The 13850-nt window shown below is 34.5% G+C and overlaps 1 protein-coding gene across 1 annotated transcript in view; it reads right to left on the bottom strand.

Moving 5' to 3' along the window:
• The window catches only part of CFAP47 (cilia and flagella associated protein 47), a 363098-nt gene that overhangs the window by 330715 nt on the left and 18533 nt on the right, over positions 1–13850 (bottom strand). The window contains 12 exon segments of the mRNA XM_050891106.1: positions 339–433; positions 2007–2151; positions 2710–2787; positions 4005–4136; positions 5554–5676; positions 6847–6977; positions 7998–8242; positions 8912–9128; positions 10373–10469; positions 10569–10758; positions 12219–12371; positions 12776–12989. Of these exon segments, the coding sequence (XP_050747063.1) occupies positions 339–433; positions 2007–2151; positions 2710–2787; positions 4005–4136; positions 5554–5676; positions 6847–6977; positions 7998–8242; positions 8912–9128; positions 10373–10469; positions 10569–10758; positions 12219–12371; positions 12776–12989 (1820 nt within the window).

The following is a 13850-nucleotide window of genomic DNA, read 5'->3' on the forward strand; positions in this document are numbered from 1 at the left end:
TGAAAGTTAAAGCACAAATAGCTGCAAAAAGAAAATGGCTGCCAGTTTGTTGAATGACTTAATGAATGCATGGTAAGACATTTCAATTTAAGTTTATACCTCTTCCATTTTTAAGTCATTGAGAAAGCGTGTTTTCTTTGTGTATGCAAACATTTAAGGAAAGCAGCAAAGTTATATAAAGGTTATTTCAGAACTTGTTTTCTTAAGAATTGGATTACTATTATAAAACTATTGCACACACTAAAATGTGCATCTAAAATGTCTATATTCTTTCACCATAGAAATATCACAGAGCATGATTTTAATTTATCATAATCACCACTGCCCCATAAACCTACCTCTTTTGGCATGAACGACAATAAGCACTGCAAAGCTGACTTTCCCTTTAAATTAACCGAATACAAATAAGGCTTTGAAGAACAGCAGTCAATCACTGTAAAACAAAATTCAGAATCAAATTACAGATGTTATTACACTAAATATCAACTTCGTAATAGTTGCAGTACTTCAAAGTGATTTTCAATGTAAGTTATCTACATATTGGTATGATAAACATTTCTCACAGTTATGAATGAATATAGTATTTCTCATAAGGATTCTGGAGGTAATTTTGAGAAGTGTTAATCACCAGCAACTTTAATGAAAGTTATTGATTTGGGAGAAGACAATATTTCAGAAAAAAAAAACCCACTGTCATTTACCTTTGAATAAAAGTGTTAGGCAAAAATAGTTAACTAAATAATAAAAACTAATACCACAGGGAGAAAAATAGTTGCCTGAAACTGTTGTTCTAAATTACTTTTAGGCATAATCTACACTACAGAAGTTTACCAGTAAGGCTTGCTTTATTTTTCAGACTTTCCTGTCCAATTTTAAGGCACTGGCAGAAGCATGGGTTTCCAACAAACAAGGTAACATTCCTCTGAGATCAGTATTCATCCTGGAACACCAGGATCAGTATTCATCCAGTATTCACCATGTGGACAGTACTGGACCTGACTGGATGTCACAATACTTGTTTCAAACACAAACTCTGATCTAGAAATCATGTGCAATGAGTCAATTCCCATGCTCACTAGTTGCCTGTTGTAGACAGTCTTACAGTTGTCTTCCAAGTTAAGATGACTGACTAGGAGCCCTCACCTTCCCTTTGAAGTCCACCACATGGTAAGAAAACCCCTCTGTTCTTGTCAGATCATTTTTTGTCGTCATCCACATATAGTTCTACATAAAGATACAACTAAATATTATAATACTGTCTTGCAAAAGAGAGAGTCCTGATTTCCTGAGCTTGCAGGGACAAGAGGCCATATAAGCATAGCTGCAAAATTCTCTCATGAATAAAGATGTTGGAACAGCAAAGGAGATGCCAGGACTGAACTAGAAAAGGGATGAGCAACAATGAGTGAAGGATAAGAATCTGCACTAGTTCTGTCAAGAAACACAGAATAGCAAGCTAGTTCCACATATTGCCCCAATGTCATTCTGAGTTGGGCATCATACAGAACAGAGATCCTGTGATTAACCTGCAAGCACCCTGTACCATTAGGAAAAAGAGAAGTCTGGACTCTTATACTGATGATTAATTAACTGAAGGGTAAACATTGTCAAAACAGTGAGTAAAAGTCCATGAATAGGAAATTAGTAGAGTTGTTTGGCTTTGTTTGGTTGGGTTTTTAATTTTTTTTTTTTTTAATTTTAACTGGTGAGAGGGTATTCAAACTTTTTTTTTTTAACATACCTTAGCAACTATAGAAAAAGAAAAGGAAAAAAAAGAAATCTACAGGCAACTTGACATTTTCCAAATGCTCATTTTTGGCAAATGTCATTTTACAGGCAAACCAAAATGCCTCCTCTTAATTAATATTAAGGAGCACTTATTAAAATAATTGTTTTAGGTTTTCTTAAATCAGAAAATTTGTATACCAGAAATAGCCTGACAGATTTTCGCTTAGCATTATCCATTCTTTAGTTAATGAAAATTCTGATATAGCAAAAGCAAATACCTGAATGGTCATTAGTATTCAATTTAAAATCCTTATACTTAGAAAAATCAAACTCCACTCTGGTACACGCTTGTCCTTTGTTTTGCAGCAAAAAGGGAATTGATTTTGTAGAACCGACATAAACACCACCAAAGTCAAATAGTTCCTGTAAGTGTAAAGAAAAAAAAATTGGGTCAAAGAAGTGTGAAGTCAAGTTTATAACTGAACAGAATGTAAAAAATATAATTGTTCAATGATTCACAATTTATAACACAATAACAGTCTTGGTTAATCAATTGTCTTGCATAACCCTTATCTTTAAAAATCTTTCCAGGACATAAAACGCAACAGTTTAGAATTCAATACATAAGTCTAGTTACACCATCAGGAAAGTTTTCATCATTCAGTAAACAGATCAGTGGATTCCTTTTCCCCTTATTGCATTTTTTTCCTGTAACTATCTTAAAGAAATATGCTCCCTTTTAACATACTTTTTCCAGAATGTCAAGTTCAAAAGCTAAAGCTGTCAGCTACCATTTAGCGCAACTGTTATATGTACATTTAGTTTTTAATTTCTCTTCCTAAGTTCTTCTCTTTGATAATTTTCTCAGGAAGTTAGCATAGGAAAAAATGAAAAATATGAAGTAGGGATGAGCCACTTTGACATCTAGATAAAGCAAAACACTATCAATCTTAACAATTCCTACAATTTCTTCATACTTACCACATCAATGTTTATTTCGGGGATCTCTACAAATCCACCAATCCTAAGCACTAGTACTCCTGAATTTCGCACTGCTACCTAGGTGAATGGACAACAGTGTGATTGTTGACAAGATCATTTTAACATAACTATCTCACCAAATCTGTCATAACTACATGGGAAAAAAGTTTAAAAAACAAACAAACAAACAATCTACCCCACAGATATAGACTGGAGAGAGATACTCAGTATAATTTGTAATGAAAATATGAAAATAACTCTGCCTTTATAATATAATGCATTTTTGTTATGGAAATATAAAGAGGTAAAGAAAAAGCCTTCATTTTCTAGAACATATATATATACAGATTCCAGTGAGATGTGGCTTCAAAGAAGAACCAATCATGCCTCTGTGACATACCATATCTGGGATAGTCATAGCTGTCAATTAAAAAAAAAAAAAAAACAAGCCAAAAAAACCCCACGTTTTAGGAAAGACCAGTCTTCTGCAGACAAAAATAATGTTGCAGGAGGCTGTATCACTAGAATGAACAGTTTTCTCAAACAGGAGAAAGCTGAGTGGATGAGTTAGACCTATTTAGCAGCTGTGAGGATTGGAAAGTATACTACAACACAAATTGCTTGACAGAGGTGCTGGTACAAAGTAGATAATATTGTTCTGAGCAATGCTAAATCTGTTTTAGAAGTGGAAAAAAGAAATGGATACTAGGTTTAGTGAGCATAATGTAGGCAGCCACAGAAGATGGAGAATCCAGGATTAGAGTCAGAAAAGGTAGCAAAGATCAGCCCCATGATAGCATCCTTTTTCCCATTCTCACTTATCTGACCAAGGACAAGTTCAGGGAGCAGGCATGCAGAAAACAAAATAAGATGAGATGTTTATTGCACCCCTATTATCAAATCAAATCTACTAGTAAGTTCACCTCTGAGATGACCACAAAATAAGTCAAGAAATTAAAGACACTGCTCCTCTATAGATCATAGAAATTGCAGATATGTCTACATGATCTTCTGAAGACGATCGCACATTAGTTTCAACAGCTTGCCAATGGAATAATATGAATCAGCTCAAACTGAGAGGCTGTTTTGATACCTCAGACCAGGACTGAGACAAAATAACAGAATAGGTTATAGCAGCCATCAACTGCTGTAAGAAAACCTTTTTTCTTTTTTTTTTTTCCTTAAAAAGTATTAGAACACTGGAGATAAAATCCAAAAGACGCTCAAATGTACACACATCTCCACACATAAACACACAACACTCAAAAGACAAAAGTTCTTGCAGTTTTGAATACCTCCACTCTTGTATCAAAACTCATTTTTGCATTCGGAGTGAAACAGATTTTGAGATCAGCATGGCCTCCCACAGGTACCACCCCTTCAGAAGGGGTGATCATCATTCCAGGCAGTGGGTTTGAATCAAGAACCTTCAAATACAAACATAAAACACTAATAATAGTGAAAAAGGGGGGGAAGGGGGGGTTGCTTTTTGTTGGTTTTTCTTTTAAATACCAATATATCTATCATGAAGATACATTCTTATGAGGAGAACCTTCATAACATATAATGCTAACTTGGACTTAGAAGTTTGGGGCAAAAATACAGGTAAACAAAATAAAGTAACAGATTCCTAAACGTGATGACTGTCAGTTTCTACTATGAAATAATTTTTGCACACCAGTTAGAAATTTCACATTCTGGTTTTCGGGTTGTTTTCATGAAGTTATTAAAATTAAGACTTGCTACCTAGCAAGTCTCCAGAATATTCTACACAGCATTTTTTCAGTGACAGATAAATTAATTACTTCTTTTTTGACATTCACAGTAAGAAGACGGGACATGGGATCCTAATACTGTAAAGTTCAGTAACAATACTAGGAATAAATATTCAGTTTACCCACAATTAGTAAGGACAAAAATAGAATTTGTTCTCTTCTAATGCACTCCAAACAGATAACTTTTTAAAGTATAGCTACACATGTGATAATGACCAAGACCAACTAGACGTCTCTTGGCTTAAGAGTAATTGTGAAGGCTTAAAAGGCTGGATATGCTTGTTTATTTGTCTTATTGATTATGCTGATTTTATTCTTTCAGGCCTATTCTCCAAGAGTGTAGTAATAACAGTTGTTATTACAATGCTCAGTTGATAAACAGAGAAATATGGTACAAATCAAAATAAATTAATCAAGCTTCTTAGTACCATAATAATGTAGTAACAAAAGTTCTGAGGATTTTAATGAAAATTGTTTTGCTTCACTAAAAAAATACAGCAAATTATTCTGTGATCAGGAGAACTAATGAGGTTAGGTTTCCTACTAATTTGTGTATTAAGTGTTCACCCACTCTGGCATCCATCTCACCTCTTATCCAATTCATAATACAGCCTATCTTCCTATCAGATGTTAGTCTAGCAAAGTAATCACATTTGCTGTGGCTGGTCTGGGTCTATGCATGCACTGACTGGGCAGCCAGTATGAATAGGATGACTAGCCAGTTTGCTCTGCCTCTCAAAATATAAAAGCATCCAAGCTGCAACTGCTTTTTCATAGGGTACACCAGTATGGGGTTCTACCCTCACCACTGGTTCTCATGAAACTTCCAGAATGTTTTAGACCATTACCACTTTGCTTGTCTGTTGGTCCATCCATCAAACCAAATTTGACAGAAGGACAGAATTCCTATTCACATAAACCTTGTTTCTTCAGAAAACCAGACAAAAACTTAAGTAGGTGTGTATCTAATAACTGAGAACACAAAACTGTAACATGATCTGATAAAATTAACTCCCTTCTTCCTCCTCACCCCAAGAAATTAAATACGCTAAAAATAATTTTAGCTTACTTGGAAGTACGCGTGATTGTATCCTATGTTTTGAAGAACGGCTGTCTTACAAGTAGATAAACCCACTGGACTATGACTGAAGGGTATCCTTTGTTCCATAAACTGAACTTTAGTAGTACCAAGCTATAAAAAAAGAAGAGAAAACAAGCAAACTAAACAACATATTACTAGGTACAAATAAACAATTGAGCCTAATTTTCTTTTTGTTACATAATGAGCTAATATACTTGCAGAAACGCATAAATTAGAAGTATTCAAATAGACAAACACATTTTAAATGTGAGACAAGATTTACTCAATGTATTGAACTTATCCAGATTCAAAGTGAACAGACACTTCACTTGTCCAGAGATATTTCCGGGCTAACTTCAAGACAAATAAAAGTATTTTAACTAGATTTAATTTAACAGCACAAGCTCTATGATTTTTTTTTTTTATCATAAATGTGTGATCAGGATAAGATACTTCAGAGATCTTAATAGCAGTAGAAATGCCAATATTCTAATTTACACACATCCTGGTTTACATATGGCAATTTCCAAGGCTTCAAAAGAAGAGGAAGAAAAGAAAAAAAGCTACTGGGGAAACAAATAAAAGAGAAAGCAGGCACATCAAAAGGAATGGAAAAGTTTTCTTGGCTCCCAAAATGGAAGTTCTAGAGCATGCAGCCAGTAGAGTACAGTGGGGGGGGGGGGGGGGGGGGGGGGGGGGGGGGGGGGGGGGGGGGGGGGGGGGAAGTCTTTCTCCTTCACACTCCCTAACATGTAACATAAGATAACAAATGATTAACCTAAGCTGAATTTCACTGTTTAGAAGACTATCCAGAACATTGCTTTTCAAATTATCAAATACCGTGTTCAAATAACAATACAAAATTACGTTACAGCCTGTTGTTACCCTGAAGCTCTGAAACATACTTTCCCACACACACCTTGATTTTTACCCCTTTAATATATATCTAAAGAACTATCATACCACCTCTCAAACTTTGTTTGGCTAAACTAACTGAGCCAAGAAGAACAATTATCACTTAATGTATAAGGACCACTAAGTTGTGGTGCCAAAGGAAGTATATCATCGAAAGCAAGAAAAAGGCAAATTGTCTTTGTCTTGCCTTCTCCATCATGTCTTTGGAGCAATATTCTTTTATTAAACATGTCAAATAGAAGCCATGTGAAATTAAAATGATTTTTTGAATACATGATAATAGAAATATATTTAAGAAATTACTTGTTTAAAAAAAAAAAACACCCACACATTTTGCTTCTCTAAATCTGCTGTAGGAATTGTTACCTTTGCAAAACATTTCAACTTAATTGTGTTTCCTTTACGCACACGCAAGTTGAATTCTCCTGCTTCTGGAGAATTGAACCCTGGATGCCAAACAACTTCACACTCCAGATCTCTATAGGCCTCCACAAAGCCTAAATAAATGTACATAATTTACACGTTATAGCATACACATATACAATGTAATTTGTTAATTGTACAATTAGAAATAACATAAGCACGTTAAAGTGAAAAGACCTTCTACTACTGAAGACTAAGCCTACATTTCAAAGGTGTTGAACAGTATGTTGAATTAAGTAAAATAAGTTTCTCAATTCTCATGACAATTGCATAATCTGTTTATTAGTATCCTGCAGTAAAACACATTCAAAGTTCACTGGTATTTTTTAGCCATGAATTACTCAAATAGTCAACACTTAAAAAAATAAAAGAACAGACTATCCTTCTTGTAGAATAACAACTTTAGGAAAGACCATACACATTTTCTTGCTTGCAATTGAGTCTGAACTTGTATCAGCAGAAATATCTTTTCTCAAGAATTGGAGCACACCAAGCTCCTGACCCAGCCAAATCTTGTTTGAACTGTGTAATGCCAGTTCAAGTTAGCAATTAGTTCTTTAATAATGGAGCTCCAATATACTCCTGCAGAACACTATCTTTCAAAGGAAAGAAGGTAAAAGCTAATGTCTCACACACCTCTAACAAATATTGATCCATAACGCAAGTGGAAACTAATCCCAGATTGAATTCCGTTTGTGTCACTCGGACTGTCTACATCAACTTCTTAGCAGCTTCATTCATACAGTGCTTTTGGAAAATTTCCTATCCTGATAAGCTGTATGATGTTGCTAACTGCCATTAAATAGCTGCCTCACTTTTGAAATATCAGCAATCTGTGCTGAGAAAAATGGTTACATGAGCACTGCTGGCTGGACATAGAAACAATGCACTGGACTGAGTACGCACTCAGGGTAGGGCTTATACAGGGAGTGCTGCTATGGTATTAACACTCTGATCTGATATTACTTTTGGAACACACTGATATTGACCCAAATCTAAAAAAAATACAGTTTATAGCATCAGCTGAATGTTTGTCTTATTTAACATTATTGACATTTAAGATAGGTGCACACACACTGTACTGCATAGTATACCTTTGGCTGGCTGTATAGAAAATGCAGTTCCTCTATCTGTAATTACAGGTTTCCAAGTAAACTCAGCAGGATGATTTCTGCGATTGTATACCCTGACAGTTGTTCTAAATTCTGTCTCTGCTAGGTAGCCAGGAATAGGATTTAAAATCAGTTCCCTTGCAGACAGCTCAAGTTCAATAGACACTGCTTTTGCAACTACCAGCACATGCCCAAGGTGTTGGTTGTTTATTGTGTAAGTGAAAGATCTGTAACATAAAAATATATATTGCTCAATATTTTTATGCATTTATGATGTTGTGTCAGAGTAAGATTTATGTGAAATATAATCATTAGCAAGAAAATACTTAAAACAATTGAGTGTGAACACACAGTTAAGACTGACAAAAGAAAGCAATTTGTAATTGTTTTGCATACAACTTAAATCATGTCAGAAGTTAAGATCATCCTAAAGGATGATCAACCTCATACAGTCATTTTAACAGCATTAGTAAAGTGAGAGTTCCATCTCCAGTTGTAGAAAACAGTTTGCCTATATATTTACCTATGAGCTGCATCAAAAGATCTGAGCATAGATGCAGTGATGCAACACTAATGCCAGAAAGAGCACAGTATTTTCCATAAAATTTCTCCTAACAAATACACCGTAATAGCAAAATTTTTTTCCCTGATATACCTGTGGCTATTTGGGCTTTTGACAGGACAGTTTGTTGTCTTTTTTTAAACCCTAAGAACCATTACTATACTAGCAAAATTTTGCAACATAAAACTGCATTAATTATTGCAATATCAGCATAAATGAGTGTACACCATTAACACTTATCGTAACTACACTGAGTTTAAACCAGCCACATTATTTTTTTATTCTACTACTGGAAAGAAAATATGTAAATCAAGACAAATATAAGAAGCCTTACCTTTTAAACATTCCAAGAGTGTTTGTCTCAAATACAATTGGAATATGAGTCTTTGTAAGAGGAGGCACCACCTGAGACAATGGACTCGTCTGCTGTAATTCATCAATTTCAATCTCGATTTGTATCCATATATGAACTAACAAGTTATTGATGATGTACAGTTTTCTGGCTGTTGTAGAATACACACAAACATCACCAAAATCCATAGTAGAAGGACCTGGAATATATAAGAAATAAGATCTTCAACATTAAAAAGTAAATGTTAATATAAGGAAGCATAACTATTAAAACATGATGATCAAAACATTTTAGTTCCTCAAATTACAGAATTAGGCAGCTAGAACAATCCTGTAGCAGAACAAATTCACACTAAAATTTGGAAGTAAATACCATGCATGTTCTGTGTATGTTTTCAGTAGTACAACTGAAAAGCCAGCACCAACATTTAATTCTTAATTCTGTCTGTGTTAGCCAGCTATTAAAATAGGAAAAGCAACGTGCTAATTACTAAAGGTATTATTAATAAATCACAATTACCTCTTTTTATTAATAAGATATTTAAATGGCTAGACAACCAGCAATTCAGTGAGAGTTTATATACTTAACCTGTTTATTTGCTCCCTGATGTGTGACCATTTGGTTTAATTACTCACGTAATTTGATGGTGACAGAATTACCTCACTACTTTATTTACTGCTATCACCGGTTTTTATGCTGGTCTGCAAACTTGAGTGCTCATGGCACTAATCAAACATCTTGCAAAACTAAGTACTTTTTGTATTAATATGTTCATCTTATTTTACCTTTCCCCAAGTGTATCAGTATACACAGCTACACTATTCAAGTTCTGGCTTCATTGAAGATAAAAAAAGCCCAGAAAGTACCGGAAATTTTCACTTTGCTGCTAAATAATTTTACTGAAGAAAAATTGACCTTCAAATAGACAAGTTTTAGTACCAAGTGTTGTTAATAGATGAGTCCCTCAGACTTTAGAAGGTGTTACTCCCCATCACAGATCATTCCATTGAAATTATTTTGAAGGAGGATCCTGAAGAAGTTTTACTTTTTTGGGGTATCACTGTTCACTGTTAATTCCCAGGAACATTCTGAACACTCCCATGAATCTTGCTGATATTAATGCTGGTCCAGATACTATCCAATAACAAGGCATAAGGGTATGAGCAACCCTCATACTATACTGTATTGATTTCTCTATAATAGGCTGTACTATGAGCAGTCTTTAAAGGAAGCTCTCCTTTTACATGTTCATACCTAATCATATCTCAGTATTTTCTGAGGAGTACAAAGCTTTAGTTAAACACTACTGTAGATATCAAGCTGCCACCAAATTAAGCTATTTTCTATTTAAGGTGAACAATTATGAACATAAATTGTGTTACTATAAATAAGTGCTTTTATAACAACTATATGCATTTAGTAACCAAATTAAAAAAATCTTACCAATGAGTATTTGATGAAGCTGCTTGGGTGTCAAAGTTCGACTACAATCTTCCTTCTCTTGGGTAGATGATGGCATAGCACTAAGCCCACTCCAAATCTGTGATAAGCACAAGACATCTTCTCAGAGCAGCATCAAAATTCTTATGCTTTTTTATATGGTAAACACATATGCTTACTACTCAAGCATTTAACTTACTTCTTTGATTGAAGATTTAGAACCAATTGCTGTCAATTTTCGACTAGTTAATAGGCAATTCTCATCTAAAGGAAGCATTTTGAACTGTAGCTTCTCTTTGTGAAAATCTGTGATTGAGATCTTTGGTGACATAAGCCCTTCAGCTGGTTTAAGGCCTATGCTCACAGAATTATTATAAATATAGAACTGCCTATAGGGGAGGAAAAAAAAAAGAATATGGAAATCTAGAAGTTTGAGCATTGCATGTTCTACACATTAAGCTATTTAAGATTTTTAAACATAACAAATAATACTTTAAGTAGGAATATTTCATTATAAAAAAACCTCAAGTACAGAAAATGCCTTGAAAAGTCTTTTATTGTATTGTTTAGGCAAGGATTAACATCTGTTGCACATTTGTGGCAATTGCTTAGCTAAATTGCAAGCACTATGGCTACCAAAATATAAATACTATATCATGTCTAAAATACCTTTTAAAGAACAATTAAGTTGTAAAGTCAAGCACTTAAAATTAGCAAATGCCAAGATTACAAAGGATCCTTTAATTGTATATGTCTGAACTGGACCACTTACAGCTGAATTTTCAGAGCAATTAACTTTTCTTGATCAAAGTTCAACTCCAATCAATCAATTTCACCTGCGACCAAGAGATTTGAAACTTCCAGAGATCTTACACAGATGTTTTGTATCAAGTATTCAGAAAATTATTACTATGTTTCATAGTAACAGTGAAATTCATCTGGTAACTGTGAAATTTTCCTTTCTGTTCTTGCTCCTCATGCAATATACCTTGAATAGATGTATTATGGTCACATAAACAACACCCACTACACAACACCAGTTCCTTTCAAGAAAGCCATACATCATGTGCATGCACAAAAATAAAATAAATCCAGTTCTGCAGGCCTTGTCTGAATCATGACGTATATACACAGAGCAAGGTAAATTGAGATTACAAGAATAATCTACTGACTTTATAAATTTTTAAATAATGAGTCTTACAAATTTAACACTTAAGATATTACTTGTCTTGCTTTAGAGTCTTTACAGGCTTTTTTTTCTTTTTAAAAAAAACTTTTAAAAGTAGCAGAGTTGTCAGTTCTGCTTTTCCATGATTTTGTTCCACCGCATATCAACCAAATACACAAATTCACGAAGTGAGAATTTACTATAAGATAAGGCTAGACGACCAATACAATCCTTTAATCTTATCTGCTTCATTCTACAAATTATATCATAATTTACATACTGAATCTATCACTTTGGGTGAGCTAGACATACTAGTTGGAAATACGTACAATTTGTTATACAAAAAGAAGAGAGAATTCAACACAATGTTATGTTTTTCCTATTAACGATAACCAACTCCTCTTAAAACTTTGCATCTTATTTTAAGTTCATTCTAAGTTTAATTTCAAGTTCCATGCCTTTCTCCCTACATTTTACCCAGGAAGTGATCTCTAAATATCTAAATGAACATTTGAACAAAATGGGTTTTGAATGCATTATAAATGAAGGTCCCAAGACCATAAGCATTTCAGCATGGGACAAATTTAGGTATACGATTGGTGCCACTACGTTAATTCTGCACAAACATAAACATATTTTTCATATGAGCCTAAAGTATTTATCCTTTAAACAAAGTCTTACCTAGCAGCATCTTTCTGTAAACGACGCTGTCTTAAACTAGAAATGAAGTCTGCATAGTATTCTTTATGTGCTTCTTTTGACAGTCGTTCACAGTCAGTATAAGAAAACTCTGGATCTATATAATTATATCTCTCAGTCTTTGTGAAAATAGTCCTAAATATTGAAAGAGAATTGCAGTTTCACTATGTGTGTAAAATGATTTTGGGTCTTGTTAGAATGAAAACATATCGATTTTGCTACATATATATTTCATTGCAAACTTTCTTTTTATCACAGCTAATTATTAATATTTGACCTTGTAAAGGCAACCATAAAAATGAAATATTGAAACTGTAATAGCTACATTTGTAGTTTCACATAAGAAAAACAACTCAAGAAATTTACGTGCAAGAGGCTCAAGGTTAAGTAGAATGCAATTAATTTTAAAGAACTTTCAGCCTGAAAAAAAAACCCCACCAAACCAAAACAGTAAACTGTCATATGAGTAACCAATCTTGATCTACTATACAGTATATACAAATGTGTGGTTGTAAATACTATAGTCGCATAATTTTTACCTGTACTTTTTATTCCATTCACTAGGCCTAATGCTGGCTGCGCGGTCATTAGGAAAAGCTGTAAGTGCATCACCCTTACAATTCCTGTTTATCCGGTGAGTATGAATTTGTGTTTGGGTTGATTTAAGTATTGCCACAGGTGCTGTATCAGTGCACTGTCCTGTGCCATCAGCTACAAACTGTCCAGTTGCATTGGAAATCATTGGTGTTATACCTTCAAATAAAACATGGTACATACGCTTATACTAATACTTTCCAAACAATATTCAAAGTATTAGAAGAATATTTCTTAATTTATACTGGTCCACCCAGCAGTGCAACAATCAGTCACCCATCCCATTATGTTTTCCTCAGACAAGAGGGAAGGCGGCATTCAGACCACACTAAGAGCCAACCGCCTTCCCCGGCCTAGATCACAGATACTAAAGCTCAAACCACTATTACTATGTTCAGCTGCGACGCTTTGTCTTGCACATGCACATGACCAAACACTCAGAGCTGACTCTGTTACAACACTGTCCACAGTGTCCTAAAGCTTGTCTTAAGGGCTGCAAACACAGGCATGATTTTTGACAAAGAACTCCCAAGCTATCACAACTAAAAAGAGAGCTCAGATCTTTTTCAATCTAGTTTTAAAAAAAGCACATATACGTTAAAGAGAAAAATTATGACAGAAGCTAGACCACGTGTTTGTTCATCTCTCCTTACATAAAGATACACATGTTTAAAACAGCACTATAAATAAATAAGTAAATCCATTCTTCAACTGCCCCTTCCTCCCTCACCTGCAAAAAAATTGATACATTAAACTAAACATACTGGTTTTACCCACTTTAGCCTTACTTTACTCTGAAATGGCTGAAAAAACCAAAACAACCCTAGTTTCCATCCTCCAAACTGTAGGAGTGATTACAGCTTCCACTGCCCAGGGAGGCACAGTTTGCAAGAAACTTCATTCCAGTCTCTTCCCCCCTCCACCAAATACAGAGAGACAAGTACACATACTCTTCCACAGAGACTGGGAGATGAGAACAGGAAGATATAGAATCCATCTGTACAAGGATCTGAAAAAACT

This window comes from Gymnogyps californianus, chromosome 1 (assembly GCF_018139145.2).
Source record: "Gymnogyps californianus isolate 813 chromosome 1, ASM1813914v2, whole genome shotgun sequence".
NCBI lineage: Eukaryota > Metazoa > Chordata > Aves > Accipitriformes > Cathartidae > Gymnogyps > Gymnogyps californianus.